This window comes from Ovis aries, chromosome 5 (genome assembly GCF_016772045.2).
Source record: "Ovis aries strain OAR_USU_Benz2616 breed Rambouillet chromosome 5, ARS-UI_Ramb_v3.0, whole genome shotgun sequence".
Taxonomy (NCBI): domain Eukaryota; kingdom Metazoa; phylum Chordata; class Mammalia; order Artiodactyla; family Bovidae; genus Ovis; species Ovis aries.
The window spans coordinates 66,841,755-66,860,207 of record NC_056058.1 but is presented as its reverse complement, the minus strand read 5'-3'; the positions used below and the strand labels follow the sequence as shown (position 1 = coordinate 66,860,207).

Here is an 18,453-nt window from a genome sequence, read left to right as displayed (position 1 = left end):
GCATTGATCACTGAGGAAGGGTTTCTTATCTCTCCTTGCTATTCTTTGGAACTCTGCATTCAAATGGGTATATCTTTCCTTTACTCCTTTGGCTTTCCCTTCTCTTCTTTCTTCAGCTATTTGTAAGGCCTCGTCAGATAACCATTTAGCCTTTTTGCCTTTCTTTTTCTTGGGCATGGTCTTAATCCTGTCTTTTGTACAATGTCAAGAACTTCTGTCCATAGTTCTGCAGTCTGTCCATTAGATCCAATCCTTTGAATCTGTTTCTCACTTCCACTGTATAATCGTAAGGGATTTGATTTAGGTCATACCTAAATGGTCTAGTGGTTTTCCCTACTTTCTTCAGTTTAAGTCTGAATTTGGCAATAAGGAGTTCATGATCTGAGGCACAGTCAGCGTCTAGACTTGTTTTTGCTGACTGTATAGAGCTTCTCCATCTTTGCCTGCAAAGAATATAATCAATCTGATTTCAGTTTTGACCATCTGGTGATGTCCATGTGTAGAGTCTTCTTTTTTGTTGTTTGAAGAGGGTGTTTGCTATGACCAGTGTGTTCTCTTGGCAAAACTCTATTAGCCTTTGTCCTGCTTCATTCTGTACTCCAAGGCCAAATTTGCCTGCTACTCCAGGTATTGACTTCCTACTTTTGAATTCCAGTCTTCTAGAATTAAAAGGACATCTTTTTCTGGTGTTAGTTCTAGAAGGTCTTGTAGGTATTCATAGAACCATTCAACTTCACCTTCTTCAGCATTACTGGTCAAGGCATAGCCTTGGATTACTGTAATATTGTATGGATATTTGCCTTAAAAATAGCTGAGAAAAGAAGAGAAGGGAAAGCCCATCCTAAAGGAAATCAGTCCTGAATATTCACTGGAAGGACTGATGCTAAAGCTCCAATACTTTGGCCACCTGATGCGAAGAACTGACTCCCTGGAAAAGATCCTGATGCTGGGAAAGATTGAAGATGGGAGGAGAAGGAGACAACTGAGGATGAGGTGGTTGGATGGCATCACCAACTCAATGGAATGAGTTTGAGCAAACTCTGGGAGTTGGTGATGGACAGGAAGGCCTGGCATCACAAAGAGTTGGACACGACTGAGTGACTGAACTGAGCTGATTCTTGCCTGAGAACCCAGTGAACAGCATGAAACTCCAAAAAGGTAGGACACTGAAAGATGAACTCCTCATGTCGGCAGGTGCCCAATTTGCTACAGGAGATCAGTGAGAAATAACTACAGAAAGAATGAAGAGACAGAGCCAAAGCAAAAACAGTACCTGGTTGTGGATGTGACTGGTGATGGAAGTAAAGTCTAATGCTGTGAAAAGCAATATTGCCTAAGAACCTGGAATTCATTGGCTCATGAATCAAGACAAATTGGAAGTGATCAAACAGGAGGTAGCAAGAGTGAACATTGATATTTTAGGAAGCAGTAGACTAAAATGGACTGGAATGGGTGAGTTTAACTCAAATGATCATTATATCTACTACTGTGGGCAAGAATGCCTTAGAAGAAATGGAGTAACCCTCACAGTCAACAAAAAACACCTAACGTTAGACTTAATGGCAGAGACTGGAGATCAGCAAGATCCAATTAATAGCAAGAATAAGACAGGTGTACATTTTTGTCACTTCTATTCAGTATTTTTTTGGAGGTTTAGTCTAGGACAATTGGGCTTCCCCTGTGGCTCAGATGGTAAAGAATCTGCCTGCAATTCAGGAGACCTGTGTTCGATCCCTGAGTTGGGAAGGTCCCCTGGTGAAGGGAAAGGCTACCCACTCCAGTATTCTGGCCTGGAGAATTCCATGGAGTGTATAGTCCATGGGTTCGCAAAGAGTCAGACACAACTGACTTTCACTCTCACTAATCCTAAGTCACTTCAGGATTCTCCAGGCCAGAACACTGGAGTGGGTTGCCATTTCCTTCTCCAATGCATGGAAGTGAAAAGTGCATCGGGATTTTTCCAGGCAAGAGTACTGGAGTGGGGTGCCATTACCTTTTATACCTTTTATTTTTCATGTCTAATTGTCCTATACTAGTGAGAGTGACAGAGAAGGACAATTAGACATGAAAAATAAAAGGTATAAAAGGTAATGGCACCCCACTCCAGTACTCTTGCCTGGAAAATCCCATGGATGGAGGAGCCTGGTAGGCTGTGGTCCATGGGGTTGCGAAGAGTCAGACACGACTGAGTGACTTCACTTTCACTTTTCACTTTCATGCATTGGAGAAGGAAATGGCAACCCACTCCAGTATTCTTGCCTGGAGAATCCCAGGGATGGGGGAGCCTGGTGGGCTGCCGTCTATGAGGTCACACAGAGTTGGACACGACTGAAGTGACTTAGCAGCAAAAGGTATCTAGAAGGTATCTAGATTGTAAAAGAAGAAGTAAAATTGTATTTATGTGTCACACAATGTTATATACAGAAAGTCTTGAGGAATCCATAGAAAAGCTATTACAAGCAACACAAGAATTCAACAAGTTTTCAGGATATAAGACCTATATATATATACATATACATATATATATATATACATATATATATATATAAAAGAATTGTATTGCTATATAGTAGCAATGAGTAAACAGAAAATGAAATTGAGAAAACAATCCCATTTACAATAAAATGAAGAGTTTAAAAACCTTTGGAATAAATTTAACAACATAATCTCAAAACTTTGAAAAACATGAAATACCGTTGAGGTAGAATGTCACAAAGAGTTGCACAATGGGGATCTCTGAGAATCTACCTCTCCACTGAAGCAATAATTATGTTGGTCAGAATCATCTGAAGAGGTGTTTAATGAAGAAAGAAGCTGCTAAATTTTGATAAGATAGCAGTGTGAAATTTTTGCCACAACTATCCCTGGTTATCTTGTTCAGTGATGGGCAAGGAAATGGCGACTCATGTTCCTCGTGTGACTTGTTGCTATTAGAGGAGGCAACACAGACCTTGTTCTTAAAGAGAGTGTTATGATTGGGCTTTTTGACCTGTCTGGTGACTTCCTGAGGAGTTGGCTCAGGGGGAACCTTAATTTGACTCTCCTAAGAACTCCCTTAGGGGTAGGGTGGCCTCCCAGCTTGTGTTTGTGGAAAATATTTAAAGATGTAATGCTATCCACAGCTGCCTGGGTTAAGGGACAACAGACAGGACAAGCAGCAGACAGACTGAAAAAGCCTAGAAGAAATTGGGGGAAAAAAGTCTTATCTGTAAGAAACTCACTTTATTAAATAAACATGGTAGTGCTTGCTTTGGCAGCACATACAGTAAATAAACATAGTATTCACTAAGCAGATTTTAACTTTTTTTGTTTTTGGCTACATCATGTGGCATGTGGAATCTTAGTTCCCCGACCAGAGATTGAGCCTGTGCACCCTGCAGTGAATGTGCAGAATCCTAACCACTGGACCACCAAGGAATTCCCACAAGAGACTCACTTTAGATCCAATGACACAAATAGGTTGAAAGTGAAAAAGAAACAGATATTCCTCGCAAATAGTAACCAAAAGAGAGCTGAGATGGCTACGATAATATTAAACAAAATAAACTTTATGTTAAAAATTGTTACAAGAGACAAAGTCATTACATATTTTGTTTATCTCTCTCTATTTTGGCTATGCAAGGTCTCAATTCCTTGACCAGGGATTGAACCCAGGCTGCAGCAGTGAAAACCTGGAAACCTTAATTAATCGCTAGGCCACCAGGGAACTCCCATATATTTACTTTAAAACATTAAAAAGATATAGCAATTATAATTACATACATATATGATAACTACTCTATATGAAGCAAAAATTGACAGGATTGAAGGGAAAAATCCACAGTTATGTAATAATTGTTGAAGACTTACTACTTTATTTTTTATTGAGATATAATTGACATTAGTTTCAGGTGTACAACTTAAATTTTTTTTTCTTGTGATGAGAATTTTAAGATTTAATCAGTTAGAAACTTTCAGAAATACAATTCAGTATTAACTGTAGTCACTGTGCTCTACATAACATCCTGAGGGCTTACTTATTTTTTAAATAAAAAGTTTGCGTGTTGGGACCACGTTTATCCATTTTGCTCACCTCTCACTCCCAATCTCTGGCAACCACCCAACTGTTCTGTGTCTATGAGATGGGTTTTTTTGTTTGGTTGGTTTTTGTTTTTAGATTCCTCTTATAAGTGAGACCAAATGGTTTTTGTCTTTCTCTGACTTACTTCACTTAGCATAATGTCCTCAAGGTCCATCCATTTTGTGGCAAATGGCAGCATTTCCTGATAGCATTGTGGTGTTAATTTGTATTTCCCTGATAATAGTGATATTGAGCACCTTTTCTTGGACCTGTTGGATACCTGTATGACTTTGTGGAAAAAAAAAATTGTCTATTTAGATCCTCTGCCCATTTTTAAATGAGGTTTGTTTGGGTTTTTTTGCTATTGAGTTATATGAATTCTTCATAAATTTGGATATTAATTCTATATCAAATGTTTTGTATGGTTTGCAAATGTTTTCTCTCATTTGGTAGGTTGTCTTTTCATTTTGTTGATGGGCTTCCTTTTAGTACGGAAGCTTTTTAGTTTTTAGTTTAGCCCACTTGTTAATTTTTGCTTTTGTTGCCTTTGCTGTTAAATCCAAAAAAAATCACCAATTCAGATGTCAGGAGCTTACTGCCTATGTTTTCTTCGAGGAGTTTTAAGGCTCCAGGCCTTATGTTAAAGTCTTTAATCCATTTTGACTTGAGTTTTATGTATGATATGTGCATTTAGCTATCTTAATTTTTCTAACACCTTTTATTGAAGTTACTGTCTTTTCCCCATTATCTATTTTTGTTAATAGCTATGAATTAATTAACCACATAGGCATGGGTTTATTTATAGCTGTCTTTTCTGTTCCACTGAGCTTATGCATTATTTTTATACCAATACGTATTGTTTTGTTTACTATAGTTTGAAATCAGAGATTGTAATGCTTCTAGCTTTATTCTTCTTTCTCAAGATTGTTTTGACTATTCACTGTCTTTTGTGTTTCCACAAAAAAATTGGGATGATATGTTGTTTCTGTGAAAAATGCCACTAGATTTTAATTGGTTATTTCATTGAATCTGTAGATTGCTTTGGATAATACAGACATTTTAACAATATTATTTTTTCTAATTCGTGAGCACAGAATAATTTTTCATTTATTTGTGCTTTCTTCAATTTTTTTCATCAGTGTCTTACAGTTTGCAGTGTATCTGTCTTCACACCCTTGGTTAAATTTATTTCTAGGTATTTTATTCTTTTGGTTGCAATTGTAAATGGGCTTGATTTTCTTAATTTCTTTTTCTGGCAGTTTGTTGTTAGTGTATAGGAATGCAGCTGATTTTTGCATATTGATTTTGTATCGTGCAGCTTTACTGAGTTCACTAATTCTAACAGGGGTTTTTCTGGTTGACTTTTTAGTGTTTTCTAGATATATTATTGGGGTTTCCCTGGTGGCTCAGATGGTAAAGCATCTGCCTGCAATGCAGGAGACCCAGGTTTGATCCCTGGGTCGGGAAGATCCCCTGGAGAAGGAAATGGCAACCCACTCCAGTACTCTTGCCTGGAGAATTCCATGGATGGAGGAGCCTGGTAGGCTACACTCCATGGGGTCGCAAAGAGTCAGACACGACTGAGCGACTTCACTCACTCACTCAGATATATTATTATGCCGTTTGCAGATAGAGACAATCTTACTTCCTTGTTTCCAATATGAATTCTTTGTGTTTCTTTTACTTACCTAACTGCCCTGGCCAGGGCTTTTGGTACTATGTTGAATAAAAGCAAGAGTAGGCATCCTTGTTTTGTTCCTGATTTTAGAGGGAAAACTTTATAAACTATTAACCATTGACTATGATGTCAGCTGTGAATACTTTATATAATAATGGAAGATCATTCGTCTAAAAATGGATGAAGGGCAAAAAGGAAATAGAAGACTCTATGAATCAACTAGATCTAACAAATATATATGGTCTGAACCCAACAGCAGGCTATACATTCTTAACAAGTGAAAATGGTATATTCTGTAGGATATGCCATATGTTAGATCACAAAACGAGTCTCAGAAATTTTTTAAAGTTTGAAACCATACAGAGTTTCTTTTCCAGCTATGATGAAATGAAACTAGTCATCAATAACAGAAAGAAAAACTGGAAAATTCACAAATATTGGAAATTAAACAACACACTCTTAAGCAACCAATTAGTCATATAAGACATCATAAGGAAAATTAGGAAATAGAGATGAATGAAAACACAACATACCCAAACTTAAGGAATTATATAACAGAAGCAGTGCTGATAGAGGAATTCATAGCTGCCCTAGCCTACATTTAAAAAGGAAGATCTCAAATTAACAACCTAATTTTATGCCTTAAGGAACTAGAAACAAAAGAGCAAATAAAACCCAAAGCTAGTAATGGAGTAAAGAGTAGAAAAACAATAGCTTAATGAAATAGAGAAAAAGAAGTAAAAAAAAATTACCTTTTTGAAATGATAACAATACTGACAAACTTTTATAGCTAAGCTAAGAAAAAAAGACATAAATTACTAAATCTGTAGTAATGAAATCTATAGAAATGAAATCAAGTACATTATCCTGATCTCACAGAAATAAAAATGATTACAGGATAATAATTATAGAATAATTGTATACCAAGTTAGAAGACCTAGATGAAATGGACAAGCACATGAATTACCAAAACTGGCAATGGCACCCCACTCCAGTACTCTTGCCTGGAAAATCCCATGGACAGATGAGCCTGCTAGGCTGCAGTACATGTGTCCCTCGGACACAACTGAGCAACTTCACTTTCACTTTTTACTTTCATGCATTGGAGAAGGAAATGGCAACCCACTCCAGTGTTCTTGCCTGGAGAATCCCAGGGACGGGTAAGCCTTGGGGGATGCTGTCTATGGGGTTGCATAGAGTCGGACACGACTGAAGTGACTTAGCAGCAGCAGCAGCCTCCAGAAAAAATAGAAAATCTGAACCAGACTTATCAAGAAATAAGTCTTGACTAAATATATCAAGAGATTGAATCAGTAATTAAAAACCTCCCAACAAAGAAAAACCCTGGACTTCTTCACTGGTGAATTCTACTAAAGTTTTAAAGAAGAAGTAACACTAATCCTGCTCATATTCTTCCAAAATATATAAAAGGGAATGAGTCTAAGGCCAGCATTACTCTGTTACCCAAGCCAGAAAAAGACATCACAAAAAAGAATATTGCAGGTCAAAATGCCTTTTGAATAGAAACATATGACCGACAAAATACTAGTAAGCTGAATCCAGCAGTGTATTAAAAGGATTATATGCTATGACCGAGTGGGATTTCCCTCAAGAATTCTAAGTGTGATTTAACATCAGAAAATCAATCAGTGTCATATTCAGTACACTTCATTAGAACAATGAATGAGCAAAACCATTTGATCATCTCAACTGGTGCTGAAAAAGCATCTGATAAAATCCAGCACCTTTTCATGATAAAAATTAACTCCTGATTTCAAAACTTACTCAGCAAAATAGGAATAGAAGTTCTTTTATATGATAAAAGACATTTATCAAAAACCGACAATTAACATTATACTCAATGATGAAGGCCCAAAAGCTTTCCTTCTATAATTTGGGGAACAAGATAAGGATGTCTGCTTTCACCACTGCTATTCAACATGGCACTGGAAGTTCTAGCCTGAGCAATTAGGCAAGAAAAAAAGGCATTCAAATTAAAGACATTAATTCAAAATTACCTCTTTCACACATGATCCTATATATGGATAATCTTATAACTAGAAAGTCCTAAAAAAATCCACAAAAATTTATTAGAGCGAATGAATGAATTTGGCAAAGTTGCAGGGGATAAGATCAATTTACAAAATTCAGTTGTATTTTTATACACTAGCAGTAAGCAAACCAAAAAGGAAATTGAGAATGCAATAACTTTTTATAGTAGCATTAAAAAGAGTAAAATATAGAGAAAGAAATCTCACCAAGGAAGTACAAAACTTGTAAACTGAAATCCATAAAACACTGCTGAAATAAATTAGACTGAAGTAAATGGGAAGATGTTCATGTGTATGCATTGACAGACTTATTATTAAGATGACAATACTTCCCGGAAGGATTTGCAAAATCAATACAATCCTTTTGAAAATCCCAGTGACTTTTTTCCAGAAATGGAAAAGCTGATTCTAAAATTTATATGGAATTGTAAGTGATCTGGAATAGTAAAAAGAAAATCTTAAAAAAGGAAAACAAAGATGGAGGACTCACAATTCTTTGCTTCAAATTCCACAATGCTATTAATATTTAGTGTCAAAAAATGTGTTATCAAGAGGATGAGGGGACAAGCCACAGATTAGGAGAAAATATTTCTGAAAGATGTATCTGATAAAGGACTGTTATCTAAATATACAAAGAACTCTGAAAACTCAATAATAAGAAAATGAACAACCCAATTAAAAATGGACAAAAGACCTCATCAGGTACCTCAGCAGAGAACACAAAAAATGACAAGCATAGATAAGATGCTCCACATCATGTATCATTAGGGAATTGCAAATTTAAACAACACTGAGTTATCACTATGGTAGTGCTTTTCCCACTACACCGCGGTGCTTCTACAGTTATTCATTTTCATCTATGTAACCTTTTAGGATGATTCTTGTCTTTGTTCTCCAGAAATAATACTAACTTGTTTTACCACACCAATATAGCCATGTAATGTTTGCATTATAGCACACTTTAGCACATATCAAGTATATACTACTTGGATTTTAGATTTTTTTAAATTAAATTGTCCACTAAATCTTGTGATTTGGTGTCTTGACTATACTGAGTCCTGAAAGACTAGTTAGTAGGTGAATTGTTTCTAGCTGAAGAGAAGAAGACTTTGTGGAGGAAGTTGATTGGAGTCCCTCATTGTAATATTTGTTAGTTGTTCAGCTGTGTCTGATTCTTTGAGACACACATAGACTGTAGCCTGTCCAGCTCCTCTGTCCATGGAATTCTCCAGGCAAGGAAACTGGAGTGGGTTTCCATTTCCTTCTTCAGGGGATCTTCCTGACCCAGGGATTGAACCTGGGTATCCTGCATTGTGGACAGATTCTTTACTGTCTGCGCAACCAGGGAAGCCTGGAGGTTTGTGACATGTGCTGCTGCTGCTGCTAAGTCACTTCAGTCGTGTCCAATTCTATGTGACCCCATAGGTGGCTGCATACCAGGCTCCCCTGTCCCTGGGGTTCTCCAGGCAAGAACACTGGAGTGGGTTGCCATTTCCTTCTCCAATGTATGAAAGTGAAAAGTTAAAGTGAAGTCGCTCAGTCATGTCCGACCCTTAGCAACCCCATGGACTGCAGCCCACCAGGCTCCTCCATCCATGGGATTTTCCAGGCAAGAGTACTGGAGTGGGGTGCCATTGCCTTCTCCGTGTGACATGTGCAGGAGGCAGTTATCAAGAACATCCCTAAGAAAAAGAAATGCAAAAAGGCAAAATGGTTGTCTGAGGAGGCCTTACAAATAGCTATGAAAAGAAGTGAAAAGCAAAGGAGAAAAGGAAAGATATACCCATTTGAATGCAGAGTTCCAAAGAATAGCAAGTAGAGATAAGAAAGCCTTCCTCAGTGATCAGTGCAAAGAAATAGAGGAAAATGATAGAATGGGAAAGACTAGAGATCTCTTCAAGAAAATTAGAGATACCAAAGGAACTTTTCATGCAAAGATGGACACAGTAAAGGACAGAAATGGTATGGACCTAACAAGCAAAAAATATTAAGAATAGGTGGCAAGAATATACAGAACTATACAAAAAAGATCTTCATAATCCAGATAATCACAATGCTATGATCACTCACTCACCTGAAATTTGAAGTCAAGTGGGCCTTAGGAAGCATCACTACAAACAAAGCTAGTGGAGGTGATGGAATTCCAGTTGAGCTATTTAAAATCTTAAAAGATGATGCTGTGAAAGTGCTATACTCAATATACCAGCAAATTTGGAAAACTCAGCAGAGGCCACAGGACTGGAAAAGGTCAGTTTTCATTCCAGTCCCAAAGAATGACAGTGCCAAAGAATACTCAAACTACCACACAGTTGCACGCATCTCACACGCTAGCTAAGTAATGCTCGAAATTCTCCAAACCAGACTTCTCAGTTCGTGAACTGTGAACTTCCAGATATTCAAGTTGGATTTAGAAAAGGCAGAGGAACCAGAGATCAAATTGTCAACATAGGTTGGATCATCGAAAAAGCAAGAAAGTTCCAGAAAATCATCTACTTCTGCTTTATTGACTACACCAAAGCCTTTAACAGTGTGGATCACAACAAACTGTGGGAAATTCTGAAAGAGATGGGAATACCAGACCACCTGACCTGCCTCTTGAGAAATCTGTATGCAGGTCAAGAAGCAACAGTTAGAACTGGACATGGGTCAACAAACTGGTTCCAAATAGAGAAAGGAGTACATCAAGGCTGTATATTGTCACCCTGCTCATTTAACTTATATGCAGAGTACATCATGAGAAATGCTGGACTGGATGAAGCACAAGCTGGAATCAAGATTGCTGGGAGAAATATCAATAACCTCAAATATGCAGATACCACCATTATGGCAGAAAGCAAAGAACTACTAAAGAGGAAAGGGAAAGGGAAAGAGAAGAGTGAAAAAATTGGCTTAAAACTCAGCATTCAGAAAACTAAGATCATGGCATCCAGTCCCATCACTTCATGGCAAATAGATGGGGAAACAGTGAAAACAGTGACAGACTTTATTTCCTTGGGCTCCAGAATCACTGCAGATGGTTACTGCAGCCATCAGATTAAAAGACGCTTACTTGGAAGAAAAGTTATGACCAACCTAGACAGCATATTAAAAAGCAGAGAGATTACTTTGTCAACGAAGGTCCGTCTAGTCAAACCTATGGTTTTTCCAATGGTCATGTATGTATGTGAGACTTGGACTATAAAAAAAAAGCTGAGCGTCAGAGAATTGATGCTTTTGAACTGTGGTTTTGGAGAAGACTCTTGAGAGTCTCTTGGACTGCAAGGAGATCCAACCAGTCCATCCTAAAGGAAATCAGTCCTGAATATTCATTGGAAGGACTGACGCTGAAGCTAAAACTCCAGTACTTTGGCCACCTCATGTGAGGAACTGACTCATTTGAAAAGACTCTGATGCTTAGAAAGAATGAAGGCAGGAGGAGAAGGGGACAACAAAGGATGAGATGATTGGATGGCATCACTGTCTCGATGGACATGAGTTTGAGTAAGCTCCGGGAGTTAATGATAGACAGGGAGGCCTGGCGTGCCACAGTCCATGGGGTCGCACAGAATCAGACGCGACTGAGGGACTGAACTTTGTGAAATATTTGTGGAATATGAAGCATGTGGAATCCAACAGGTGGAGAGACATAAAGGTGGAAGAGCTCTGGAGCCAAGTCATCGACTTCCAGTACTCTGTGTTCAGCACATATAGATAAATTAAAATGCCTGAGTGAGGCTGTGGCAATAGCAATGGAAATCTGGAACGTTTCAGAAGCCATGCTCCATATTTCTAATATTGAACCTGGGTCAAGTCTCTAGCATTGAAGATGTGGGTTACATCACCACCACCGAAGAAACCCTCCATTTCCAAAGAAATTGAGATTGGAATCTATTAGTTGCACTTACATTTTTAAAGGGAAGGAAACAAAGTTAACCTTTAGAAGAGAAGTGGGAGCATGAAATGAAACACCCAGCTTGTCTTGGGTTTTGTTAATGAGCATGGTAATTATATTATCTGTCCCTCCTGGAGGAGGAAATGGCAGCCCACTCCAGTATCCTTGACTGGAGAATTCGTGGAGAGAGGAAGCCTGGTGGGCTATATATATATATATAGTTATGATGTCAGAGTCAGACACTACTGCGCGACTAATGCTTATCTGTCACTAGATGGAGTCCGTGAGTCCAGGCAAATTTTGGATAGACTTTTCTGTATATGTCTTCCTATGATTCCTGTTTTGTGCCTTTGACGTGGAGAGTAATACTTTATTAAAAAAAATTGACAAGTAAGCTTGAATGGCAGAATTTTAGATTTGCCTTAAAAGAATAACCATTGGGTTTAAAACAGCAAAATAATCTTTTCAATTCTTCATATCTCCATTCTCCAAATTTTTTTCTTTTTTGAGAAACAGTCTGAAAAATTACAGCTGAATATCAGTTCTAAGTCATTCTAGTATTAAGTGTTTTTAATATAATTCATTACTGAATGTGAATTTAAAAGTTAAATTGTTATCCTCTGAGTGCCCTCCCTCCACCCCAAGAATTCTTGGTTTCAACCAGTTTCACATTTCCCCCACCATAAGGTTTGTTTCATTAGTAGTAAGAACAATTGTTACACTGCTTACCAAGTGTCAGTTTTTAAGCAAGCACAACAGGTGTCTGCATTTCTAGAACCTTACATGGCATAAAGTGTTGTGAGAAAAAGGACCAGATAACTGTTAATAATTTTTATTTTATTGAGGGTACCAAAATATACGAAGTCTGAGGCTGATGAGAGATAATAGTTACAAGCTTACTTTGCAATTATTTCATGTTAGGACTAGGCAACATGTGGATGAATACATGAAGTGGTTGCAAAAAGTTATCTTGGGAGCTCTGTAGGCTCCAGAGATGGTGTAGTTAAACTTGCTCAATTAATCTGCACACAAGACAACATGTGGGCAATGTATGATGTAATTCCTTTTTTGTCTTTCTGCTACAGCACGTGCCCTTATAGTCGGCCTCCCTTTGGCTATGGAAATTTTCCAAGTTCAATGCCAGAATGCCTTGGTTATTATGAAGACAGGTACCAAAAACATGAGGCTATGTTTTCAGCTTTAAATAGAGACTATCCTTTTAGAGACTACCCAGATGAACGCGCTCACAACGAAGATTCTCGAAGTTGTGAGAACATGGATGGGACTTCTTACTATAATAGTCATAGCCACAGTGGGGAAGAATACTTAAATCCCATGCCTCAGCTGGACATTGGAGCCTTGGAGAATGTCTTCACAGCCCCGACATCAACTCCCTCTAGTATCCAGCAAGTCAATGTCACTGACAGTGATGAGGAGGAAGAAGAAAAAGTGCTCAGGAATTTATAATTTTAAAACAAATATGCACAGAAAATAAACATTTCTTAAATATATTCTGGGTCACTTGGTGTGAGAAAAAAAAGCCTAGAATGCTTTGCTGAGAGTTTTCAGCCATGATTTGAGTAGTCAAAACCAAATGCAATTTATGCCTTCATAAAGTTTTGATTAGTGAAACTGGAGTCTGATGTTTCATCATAAGAATATTTAAGATATGAAGTAGTTTATTTTTATGGCTGAAATTTGCATCAGCATATATTATCATTACTTTATCTTGGAATGTGCAAAATACTGAATCCTCACAATTATATGTGAGAGGAAAGGGAGTGTATAATTTGTCTTAAGTGTGATTTGTATTTTATCTCAGGATGCATTCATTTTTCTTTATATGATTTTTTGGTTTGGTGTTTATGTAATACTTACAAATATTTCAGTTTTTATGTAACATTTTGAAAATATTTTGATAACTTTTAGTAGTAAATTGGGACTCAGTTACTAAATTTAATTTACACTAATAGCCAATTATAAGTTGCAAATGTGTTTTAATGGAACCTGAGTAATTCCTTCAGCTAAATTATCCATTTCTAAAATGTTCCTAAACATTTTTATCATCTTTTTGGATATATTTCCATTTGGTATGCATTGTTCTACTTTTGTTATAATTAAATAAACATAGAGAAAATTTTTCTTGTTGGATGTTTTCTTATTAGGGGATAGAAGTAAGCCAAACGAGTATTTTTCAAATGAGAATGGTGCCCATACCACATGTAGATATTTGTTTTTACTTAATAGTCTGTAGAATTGTACAGATCCTATTAGCTTACTTGAAGCTCTATCAATGAAGATGGTGTGCACATGTTCTGGTGCCATTTCCAAACTCTTTACAAATTGTACCTATGACTTAAGCACTCCCCTCAGTGGAAGAGCTCTTCCAAGTTTGGTTCAGGCAGTTGTCTTTAAAACCATAGAGTTTATTTAAGAGCACGTGGCATTTGTTTAATTCCCAATGAGCAAAAGAATTCTGTTTGCAGTGTGACCTCTTGGTAAATACCCACTTATGAACAGAGGGAACCATATTAGAACTGGATGGGAACCACCAGAGCTGGGATCAGGGTAGAAAAGATCTATTAATACAAGACACAAAGTGAATTGATGATTAGAAGTAACCACAAACCTATATACCTTTCCCTCAATGATCTATATAATTTATGCAAATTGATATATATATTTTTTTTTTACTTAAAACTGCTTGGAAGTTGTGTAGGGATACCTGTTTTAAGCTTCCAACTCCTTCCTTTACTAAACCTGTATTTGTCCCGTAAGCAAAGGCTGTTAATGTAACATATTTCATCAACCATAGACTTATTATATGTAGCATTTCCTTTTCCCAATAAAATTTTTATTTTCATCTTTTATATTTATTATTACTCTGTGCAGTGTTATGTGAATGTGGTTAAGGATCAAAACTTGAATTTCTTGGTAGAGAATGAACATGTAACTTCATGTTGGAACTACAGCACATTTAATGTCTACACCTGACAGATGTCTACACCATTGTATGTGAGTTTGAGCCATTTTATCCCATCTCATTTTAATAACACCTTAGTGACTAAACTGGGTTTAGAGTAACTTACTCTTTTTTACTGAAGTATAGCTTATTTACAATATTATACTAATTAGTATTAGATGTACAACATAGTGATTTAGTGTTTTATAGGTTATACTCTATTTAAAGTTATCATAAAATACTGGGTATATTTGTTCTGTACAGTATATCCAGTAGCTTATTTTATATGTGGTAGTTTGTACCTCTTAACCCCCATCCCTATTTTGCCCCTCTGCCAATTCTTCTCCTCACAAACTAATTCTCAATATCTGTGAATCTGTTTCTGTTTTGCTATATTCAATTGTTTTATATTTTAGATTTCTCATGTAAGTGAAAACATACAGTATTTGTCTTTCTCTATTTGACTAATTTCATTAAGCATAATAAGAAATTACCTGACAGTCCAGTAGTTAGGACTGTGGGCTTCCACTACAGGGAGCATGGATTTGATCCCTGATCAGAGAACTAAGATCCTGCATGCTACATGGCACAGCCAAAAGAAAGCATAATACTCTCCAACTCCATCCATGTTGCTGCAAATTGGCTAAATTTCATTTTTTTCTTATGACTGAGTAATATTCCATTTTGTGTGTGTATGTGTGTGCTTGTGTATCCTTATCCATTCATGTATTGACACTTGGGTTGCATCCGTATCTTGACTTTTGTAAATAATGTTGCTGTGAACATTGGGATACATGTTTCTTTTCAAATTAATGTTTTCATTCTCTTTGGGTACATATCCAGGAGTGGAATTGCTGGGTCATATGGCGCCTCTATATTTAGTTTTTTGAGGAATCTTCATGCTGTTTTCCACAGTGGCTTTACCAGTTTACATTTCTACCAATAGTGTAGTATGTGCTAAGTTGCTTTCAGTCATGTCTGACTCTTTGTGACCCCATGGATTGTAGCCCACCAGGCTTCTCTGTCCATGGCATTCTCCAGGCAAGAATACTGGAGTGGGTTGCCATTTCCTTCTCCAGGGGATCTCCCTGACCCAGGGATTGAACCCGCATTTCTTATGTCTCTTGCATTGGTAGGCGGGTTCTTTACCACTAGTGCCACCTGACTGGGGTTTCCTTTTCTGCACATCTGTGCTAACATTTGTTGTTTGTAGACTTTTTGGTGATAGCCATTCTGAGAGGTGTGGGACAGTATTTCCAACAGAACTTGTTCTTACAAATTGGTTGGGGGAATGCCTTTGTAAGGCAGTGGAATAATATAGAGCATGGTTCAGTATTTCCGAACTATCTGTCTTTAGGCTAGTCCTGCACTGCAAATTCTAACCCCTCCATCTTCATTTTAATGACTGTTGAGTCAGGGCAACCCGTTTTTAATATTCTCCCTCCTCTTCCTTAATGCTGGGAACAGAAGTCAGTTAGATGGTTTATAGATCTACAGTATAATTTCAGCTGGGAAATATGGGTATCTCTTAGGTGAAACAATATCCAATAGCAGTTAAGCTCATGTATAGCTCTTCAAAGTGTTGTTAGCTCTGACTAGAGACCCTATAGACTAAACAGAGTGCTGCCCTAGGAATGAATTCATTTGCCTCTCCAAGTTGTCAGAGTGAAATTCTCCAAGCTGGAAACCACAAGTGCATTCTAATAGGTTTCGATGCCTTGTTCATTCCTATTATAAATTGGAGGCGCTTCTCTGGTGTTCGAGTGGTTAAGAATCCAGCTTGCAATGCAAGGGTCATTGGTTCGATCCTGGTGCAGGAGGATCCCACATGCCATGGAGCAACCAAGCCCATGCACCAAACTACTGAAGCCCGCACACCTAGAGCTCATTCTCTGCCACTGAGAAGCCACTGCAGTGAGAAGCCCATGCATCACAACTAGAGAGTAGCCCCTGCTTGCTTCTCAAAAATCTTGCCGTGAAGAACTGTGTTGACCCCAGTTTATCTTGTGCTTTTCTACCTTAGCTTGAGTATAATTTTTTCTATTTAACATAATGTCTACTAACAGAATCCACGCTGAAAAATGCTACTTATAGTTGGTTGCTTCAGTTTTCAATTGCTGGCTTCCAATTTGGTTTTCTGCATTAACTGGAAAAATCCTCAAATCCTTTACTGAAAGAAGGTGGTGGCTCATTAAACTGTTTTCTCCATTAAGTATCTGATGGTCTTAAAAGATTGAAGAGCTCAAATTTAGAGTTGTTATAAATTTCGATTGTCCACTAAACTGACTTTTTAATGAAAGTTGATACTGCATCCAAAGCTTCAAGTGGACAAATGTATTAAATTCCCATATAAGTATATTTTTCACAGTGAAAACCAGCTGTCAGATGGATTATTTCTGAGCCAAAAATACAAGTACTTTTGAAAGTACTCATTTGGAATTTTTATCATTTGATGTCAAAATAAAGTTCTGGGGATTCAATGCACAACTTGCAGTATCTTAAAGAGATATAATTTTGAGGTGAACAGTGTTAGTCTGAAAAAATCTAGCCTATGTGTTAGGATAGATTGTACTGAGGAACATCTTTTCCAGCGTTCTGAATCATCTTAACTTTTTAGGATTTTAAAGAGATTCCAAGGGCTTCAAGTATAAAACTACTTTTCTGTAAGCAAGTTACTTTCTAGTTCTACTTGAGAAGTTCCACATCCTCTAGACAGATTTACCCTTTATCTCTACCTTCTTCCTTCTAACTGCCTGACCTAACCCTACATGTCTTCTTTCTGATGCGTAACACATAGGAATCTTAGTTAACTTTTCACTAAATGATGAATGCTTGCAGGAAAAGTGGGGAGATGGAGATGTAGGAGAACTGTTTGGTATACTTTTATACCTCCGGCTTCTCTGAAACCACTTCAGGAAATGTTTTGTTTCTAAAAAATAATGAACAGCATTTTATATGTACTATTTTTTCAAAGGAAGAGCTTCCAAAAGCTATGTTTTCGCCTGTATTATGTTGGACATGGTCTGTGGAGGCTGATAAGCCCTCCCGGAAAGGATCTTTTCTTTTAAGCTGTGCATAATCACTTGGGTCACAGTAGTGGAAATGTATAGGATGACCAATGGTCCTGGTTTGCTCAAACTGAGGGGCGAGGTTGAGGGGGAGGGGAGGATCTAGGACCACTGCTAAAACCAGGAAATTCCTGGGCAAATTGAGATAAGCTGATCATTCTAATGATTAAACTGAATATTGGATCATCTGGATCTATGTAGATCTACACTTACGCTTGTTGTGCTACGCAGTTGTAGAGTTTGAAACACTGAAGTTCACTCACAAAAGCAGATTATAGCTGAACTTGTGTCAGGCCTATTCGAAAGGCATGGGATAAGTGCCAGGATACATAGACCCTGTAAGAGAACTGGAGACACATAGCTATTAGTACCTGGGGTGCTTTTATCAGACAGCTTCAACCTTACTTGGAAAACAAAAATGATCAAAGCTGTACCTTTCAGTGATATTTCACTTTATAAACCAGAGAGTGAAAGCATTGTTTTGAATATGAAATCTTTGTTTTAAACTTTTTTACCATTTCCCCAAGAATGATAGTGGAATATTGGCCAGAGTCTTTTGTTGTTGTTCAGTTGTTCAGTTGGGTACAACTCTTCGTGATCCCATGGACTGCAGCACGCCAGGCTTCCCTGTCCTTCACCATCTCCCGGAGCTTGCTCAAACTCCTGTCCATTGAGTCAGTGATGCCATCCAACCGTCTCATCCTCTGTTGTTCCCTTCTCCTCCTGCCTTCAATCTTTCCTAACATAAGGGCCTTTTGCTCCT

At 37.6% G+C, this 18,453-nt stretch overlaps 1 protein-coding gene across 2 annotated transcripts in view; it reads left to right on the top strand.

Annotated features, from left to right (window-relative positions):
* Positions 1-13,349, top strand: part of SOX30 (SRY-box transcription factor 30) — a 44,630-nt gene extending 31,281 nt beyond the window's left edge. Inside the window, exon 5 of one of the 2 annotated variants that reach the window (XM_027970706.3) lies at positions 12,746-13,349. In XM_027970706.3, the coding sequence (XP_027826507.2) occupies positions 12,746-13,127 (382 nt within the window). In that variant the 3' untranslated portion in view covers positions 13,128-13,349. The remainder of the gene's footprint in view (positions 1-12,745) is intronic. The other variant, XM_060416094.1, reaches the window with a different exon arrangement.
* Positions 13,350-18,453: the final 5,104 nt, after the last annotated feature.